At 35.2% G+C, this 7,061-nt stretch overlaps 1 protein-coding gene across 4 annotated transcripts in view; it reads right to left on the reverse strand.

The window, feature by feature from the left end:
* Positions 1-256: 256 nt before the first annotated feature.
* Positions 257-7,061, reverse strand: part of LOC107653339 (protein ABHD18-like) — an 8,738-nt gene continuing 1,933 nt past the window's right edge. For all 4 annotated transcript variants that reach the window (XM_016440031.1, XM_016440030.1, XM_016440032.1 and 1 more), the window contains 11 exons: positions 6,558-6,642; positions 6,289-6,389; positions 6,091-6,166; positions 5,206-5,290; positions 5,104-5,131; positions 4,854-4,992; positions 4,623-4,712; positions 2,768-2,869; positions 2,229-2,583; positions 1,980-2,142; positions 257-1,264 (listed from right to left, as the gene is read on the reverse strand). In XM_016440031.1, coding sequence (XP_016295517.1) covers positions 1,210-1,264; positions 1,980-2,142; positions 2,229-2,583; positions 2,768-2,869; positions 4,623-4,712; positions 4,854-4,992; positions 5,104-5,131; positions 5,206-5,290; positions 6,091-6,166; positions 6,289-6,389; positions 6,558-6,642 — 1,279 coding nt within the window. In that variant the 3' untranslated portion in view covers positions 257-1,209. The remainder of the gene's footprint in view (positions 1,265-1,979; positions 2,143-2,228; positions 2,584-2,767; positions 2,870-4,622; positions 4,713-4,853; positions 4,993-5,103; positions 5,132-5,205; positions 5,291-6,090; positions 6,167-6,288; positions 6,390-6,557; positions 6,643-7,061) is intronic.

A 7,061-nucleotide genomic window follows, 5' to 3' on the forward strand; every position in this document is an offset into this window, starting at 1 on the left:
TATGGGGACAGGAGACTTGTCAGTCAATAAATGGGAAAACAAAGTAACTGGCATTACTTTTTTGAAAAAGTAACTCAGATATTTTCTTGTAAATTAAAAAAGTAATGCGTTACTTTACTAGTTACTTGAAAAAAGTAATCTGATTACGTAACTCGCATTACTTGTAATGAGTTACCCCCAACACTGATGATATTTCACTGTCAGCATTTGTGACTTAATTTAGCAGTTAAAGAAAAGACACTAATACTTAGGATTGTCTTTTTATTTTTAGAGTGAAGAAACAAACAAGTGGCTCATGATGAATACAGTGAATATTGAACATGATAGCTCAGACAAGGTGACAGTAGTAATACATAAAACATTTCAGTCTATTGAAATAATAGGATTGTTAGCTGTTACTGTAGTATTTGGCAGTGATTCGAATTTAAGGGATTGAAATACATGCAGCACTGATTTTTAAGACTGCATTTCACAGAAAATGTTTATTTTGAATTGTGGTCATATTTATTTCTTGCCATCATCAGCAGTTTTGTCTCATGAGCACCAATCATTGCTAAAGACCCATTTAAGTACTGGAAATATATGACTTGATCAGTTCTCAAACAACTCACCTGAAATTGTAAAACATTATTATTATTATTTATTTGAGATATCTGCGAGATTAAAACAATAGTCTGCCCATGACAAGGTCATTTTTGGATGCATTATTTTATAAAAACAGGAAACATTTGCTCTAAAAAAATTAGGATATTCTATGTTCGAATGCATATCAAGTTCATTCATTTGCCCTACCAATCAAAATACTACATTTTCAGAGATCTGCTTCATTAAGAGGTTTAAAGACACCTTGATGTGTGAGTGAATTATGGTTTGGAGGCACGTCTTTGTTTCGTTCTGTGAAGTATGTTTCAGTCATGAAGATGTACATGAATAAAGGCAGTGAGGTCAGGAAGACAAGATATTGTATGGGTTGAGCACATGTAAGTTGGCTTCAGGTCACTCTGAGTTTTGAGGTGTACCACACAGAGGAACACACTTCTGCCACTACAACCGCTGCACACCGACTCCCTTTGCTACTTGCTAGCACCAGGTTTAGTTCCAGGTACACATTCTTCTGTAAAAATCACATTCATCATATTTAGCGTTCTCCGTCTTCACATTTCAAAATCCAACAATTCTTGTCAGTACTGAGTACCAAAAAACCCATGGCTATAAGCTGGAATACTTCTGAAGAAACCGGTCATAGGCGTCATAAATTGCTTGCCTAGAAGTGAACAATAATGGATGAAATTTAAATGTTAATACATATATTTCAAATTGATGAACCATACAGTTCATTCACTTGATAACAAGCAATGTGCAAACAATTAACCAAATAATTAGCATTAGTAACTGTGCTGGTAAGAAGTCTCTTATGCTCACCAAGACTGGTGCATTTATTTGATCAAAAATACAGTAAAAACAATACAATTACAATTTAACTCTTTTCATTTTCATTCTATTTTATCATTTATTTCTGTGATGCAAAGCTGAATTTTCAGCAGCCATTTCTCCAGTCTTCAGTGTCCTTCAGAAATCATGCTGATTTGGTGCTCAAGAAGCATTTCTTAGGCATTTCAATTTTCAATTGAAACACTATTTATTTGAAATAGAAATCTTTCATATCATTATAAGTCTTTACTGTCTTGACCGTCACGTTTGATCAATTAAATGCATCCTTGCTGAAAAAATTATGCAAAAGCACCATAAAGAATCATGATTGTAGTGCATTTGTGTACGTTAAAGTTTTCTGAAGTCACAGCTTTTCATTGCATGGAAGAAAAAAAGTAAGCCGATTCATCTTTAGAACTTCTTTTGTGTTCTACATAAGAAAGTAAGTCATATAGGTTTGGAACCACATGAGGGTGAGTAAATGATGACAGAAAATTAATTTCACTTTAAACTCCATGAATATTTTTTTTTTCTAAAGTCTGACTTACCGAAACAGTCCTTGTTTGAAGAGATAGGCACTGATGTGGCCTCCTTTGAGATAGCGAACCTCACAGCCAGGCCAGATTTCCTGTAAGCTGCGAACTCCAGTGCGTGGAACATAAGCGTCTTCCTTTGCCTGGACTATAATGATCAGACTGGGATCTACAGGCACTGGAGACAAAGTATGCAAGACAGAGAGAGGATCAAACACAGGAACCCAATCCAAACCATGTCAACAAAACAAAACAGATTTGTACCTGAAAAATTGGCGATGTGTGTGCATTCGTCCATAACGCCCTTCATGAAGCAGAGAGACTCCCGCTGCAGCGACTGCCGCTGACCAGGGCCCCAGGTGATGTTTTTAGCATTTAGCATGTCCAAATGAGGCCTGCTGCTGCTCACAGCAGACAGCATCTGATCCAGCCCGTCTCTCTCTCTTCGGCCCATCAGTAGGGCAGAGTCTGAGGCCTGAGAGGAGCGCAGCCCCAGCTGGTGGTCCCTTTCTGGCGAGTGGAGGCCAAGAAGGTCATGGGTAAGATCCAGGTCAGATAGACGGTCAAAGCTGCCAGGGGCATTTTTTACAAATTCCTGGCCCATCCGGAAAGAGTCTTTCTGAAAATCAAGGGTGTGTCAGTTAGTGCTTCGTTAAAAATGTTGCACCTTCAAAATGAGTCATGTGATATATTACACAAGGAACAAATCATATCTTCTTCTGTGATCTTTTGTGGTGTCTTTCATATTTAAAAAAAGCTAAATTACAAGAAAACTAATTTTGCCTACAGAATAACACTCCTACCCCACAATACTCCAGCATACTGATGATTTCTTCCTCATAGACTGTGTGCGCCGCATACTGCTTTTCCAGTTCTCTCCAATTCACAGCTCGACTTAAAACACCCTGCAGAAAAGCAGATCAATTAAATTTCCTTTTAAAAAAGGAAATCATTTTAGGTAAATCAACCTAAAATACTTCAAATCATTCCGTTTTATTTTAGGTTTATGGAATCAATCTGATGTAGAGCCTGATTATTTATTCATGAATGAAAAATTGTAAACGTGAGTGACTGACACTTGGTGACGTCTATATTGCCATGTTCTGATGACACTGACACAAGAATGAAGACGTCAAGTTATTCACAGCTACAAAGTTCAGTAGCTGAGTGACTAATATTGCCTTTAAGTCCTGGGAAATTCCTACATACCAGGGTTCTTACAGTTTGCTAAAACTAAAACCATTAAAAACATGAACAACAAACTTGTATTATAAAATAATAAATGCTAACTGAAATAAAATATTAGAAAACTTTTTTTTTTCAAGTAGTTGACAAGGCAACATTGCTAATTTTCATGATTTAGTTTTAACTTGATGTACTAAATGAAATACAATTTATAAAACTATAGACAAAAAACAACAAAAAAACATTAAGTCAAAAAAACAACAAAATGACAAACTTTAAAAATAAAAAGGAAAATATAAAATTAAATACCAATTCAAAATATTAATAAATCATTCTTAAAGCTTATAATAGTATCTAAATAATAACACTGCTACATCCTTTCACTTTCGCTTTTTTTTTTCATTTTCTGACAAATATAAGCTCAAAAGTATGCTCTTCAGTGATAATGCCATAAAACTAAGGGCAAAGATATCTGTTAGATGCGTAATTGATGCTTTATCTATGTGTTTTATCATCACTTACATTCGTGTGCTGCCACAGAGCCTTGCATTTCATAAACTGCTAAATAAGCAGTATTTTCTAGAAAACAGTACATCTATTGTTCAATAAAAGATCACAAAATGCAATCAATATTCATATTTATAACTCAATTTTCACCACTGACTGACTTGATAAATCAGAGCTAAAAACAAGTTTGAGTTTCTCACTGGTAATTATGATTTTGTAGCATCTGTATATTTTGTATTTTGTATATTTTGTTGTATATTTTGTATACATCTTATAGCATCTTTCTAAGATATAATCGAATTAGACTAAACTATTCCTTTTTTTCCCTTCTGATTGTATAAATCTGGTCTGTCTCTTGTCCATGTGATAATGTTTTGCAATTGTGAGTGAACCTGCTGTAACGCAAGACAAATTTCAGACTTTGTCTGACAATAAAGATTAATCGTATCGTATCGTATAAATATGATCAATTCGAAATGACTCGTGGGCAACTTTAATACACCACGATATGTGACCCTGGACCACAAAACCGAAATTGAGATTTATACATCACCTGAAAGCTGAATAAATAGGCTTTCCATTGATGTATGGTTTGCTATGATAGGACATATCTTATTATATTTGGCCGAGATACAACTATTTGAAAATCTGGAATCTGAGGGTGCAAAAAAATCAAAATATTGAGAAAATCGCATTTAAAGTTGTCCAAATGAAGTTCTTAGCAATGCATATTATTAATCAATAATTAAGTTTTAATATATTTACAGTAGGAAATTTACAAAATATCTTCATGGAACATGATCTTTGCTTAATATCCTAATGATTTTGGCATAAAAGAAAAATCAATCATTTTGAACCATACAATTTATTTTTGGCTATTGCTACAAATATACCCCAGCGACTTAAGACTGGTTGTGTGGTCCAGGGTCACATATGTCTAATATGATGCTAAAACTTAAATCTTACTGTGGTAAAAACACTTGAAGCAGTCGTCCAGGATAAACAAGGTATGAGTGGAATTGGTTTGGACCAGTTTGTTACAGCTAATGACGCCATCTAGGAGGAAAATGAGTAAACAAATGAACAATAGATGTGGGATATGTTAGAAAGGATATGGAACAGGTTCTTCTGAACACAGTTGATCGGAAACAACATGAACTAATTAAGTTAAATGTAAATTAGGATCACAAAACCTACATGTCCACCCATAGAAATGCCAGTCATGCCTAGAGGCCAGAAACCCTCTCGCTCCAGCCAGTGTAACAGTGCAGCAGACTCCAGGATCAGCGCTCCACCCATCACAAACAGGTCTGATACGTTCTTCAGACTGGAGCGACTGCATCAAAAACACAAATAATATACATTGTAAATATGCATGGTTCATTCTAATGCTCCATACCACAAAGACATGGACATCAATAGCTGCTGCCAGTAAACAAACACTCACAGCTGGTCTTTAGGTTTCCTGTATCCGTGTACAGTGGAGAGTCAAGGAGGTGTCAGATAAGATCTAGTAATTCTTGATTTAGTTTAGGCTTTCAAAGGATATAATAAGGATTCTCCAACAGTAGAGATGCGATCCCTGATTCTTTAATCATTGGTCTGGCCATTAGTGTTCGTCTTCTCCAGAAAAACTGCAAAAAAAAAAAAAGGATGCATCAAATTCAGATAAAATTCTAGATGATACTGATAAGCCAATAATTATTTTCAACTTATGGCCAGTAATTGATAAATTTTCACAATATTAAAAAACTACTACTATTTTGTCTAAATAATTTTAAAGGCGCTACAGCTGCTTTTAAGGCATCACTATATAATGTACAGTATAAAAAATGAATATTCATTTTGAGACTTGCTGAAATTTGGCAGTGTATGAAATTATTACTGTTTTTAAAGGTTGTAGAAAAAACAGCGAAAAACATTAACAAAATAAAAATCCAATTGTAACGTAGTTCGGGAAGAAGGAGGCGGGAACCGGCAAACGCTCAAAGAAAACTTTAATAAAATAAACAAACACAAAATAGCGCAACAGCCCCTCGCGGACGACTGTCGCGCACAAACAGAACCAAAACACAAAATAAAATCCAGGCCTGGTCCTCTCTCGTCCAACACTGTCGTCACTCCTCCTTTTATCCTTCCAGAGCTCCTCCGTGGGACTCGAGACCGGTGAGTGGTGCAGGTGTCGCGCATTAGCATTTACTCCACCGGCCTCGCTCCGTTCCCATGGCTCTCGGCCCCGCCCCTCTCTTCACACCAATATTGACTAATATCGATTAAAAAAAACTCTAATATCAGCTGAACTATAATGTTACTGATACACTACTTTTCAAAAGTTTGGGGTTGTTAAGATGTTTTTGAAACTTTTGTACGGTAATAGTATATTGTGCATCCCTAAGAAAAATCCCAGTCCCAATCCCAGTTTTTGCTCACTCACATGGTCTCCTGTTCCAGCCAGGTGAATACAGACTGGTCTGTGCCTTTTCCATTTCTTAGGTACAATAAACTGGAATCTAGTGGGAAAGTTGAAACAAAATGTGTTCATTTGAAAGAACTTTGAATACAAGCCACACAATAAGTCACATTAATCCTTCATATTTGCATTTAGTGTTTGTGGGTGATTTGTTTTGGTTACCGGGCTTTGACGGACTCAGCTGGCAAGATGCCCGGGACAAAGTGCTCCAGTGGCGATATGAAATGACCGTTGTGAATTTTGCAATCTGTTTGATCTTCTACCTTTGGGCACAGCGGTAAAACACAGTTAATGGGTCATAATTCAATTTTCTGAGTAGGTGTTTATTAAAAAAAAACAAAAAGTAGATTTAAAAAATGTACACACACACACAAACATACACATACACATACATATACATATATATATATATATATTTGAGTGTTTCTTACCTTGTCAATAAATACTGGGTAGTCCCTCTGTACCAGATCCTTGCATCTTTCCCTGTTGCCAATAATCCTCCGGAACTCAAATATTCTGTATTATCCATAAATTAAATTATTAATAAAATACAATTAAATAATATATTATAAATAAATAATTAAATAATTAGGTGCACTCATTGTTTTTTGTTCATGTCAAGCTGGTTGATAAAGGCACACCTGCCATTACTGAGATAAAATGTTTTATACATAATGTTTTTACACAAAGTACTATGAATATTTTCCTCAGTACATTTTTTATACATGTTTTTTTTTTTCACATCAAACTATAGATTATTCATTATCATGTGGCTAATTATGTAATATGCCACTGTCTGTACTCAAAACTACAAGTAATTTTTAAAGGGTTAGTTCACCCAAAAATGCAAATTAGCCCATATTTTACTCACTCTCAAAGCATCCTAGGTGTATGTGACTTTCTTCTTTCAGACGAATCCAATCTGAGTTATATTA

The sequence above is a fragment of the Sinocyclocheilus anshuiensis genome, unplaced genomic scaffold, assembly GCF_001515605.1.
Source record: "Sinocyclocheilus anshuiensis isolate Anshui unplaced genomic scaffold, SAMN03320099.WGS_v1.1 scaffold103, whole genome shotgun sequence".
NCBI classification, from domain to species: Eukaryota; Metazoa; Chordata; class Actinopteri; order Cypriniformes; family Cyprinidae; genus Sinocyclocheilus; species Sinocyclocheilus anshuiensis.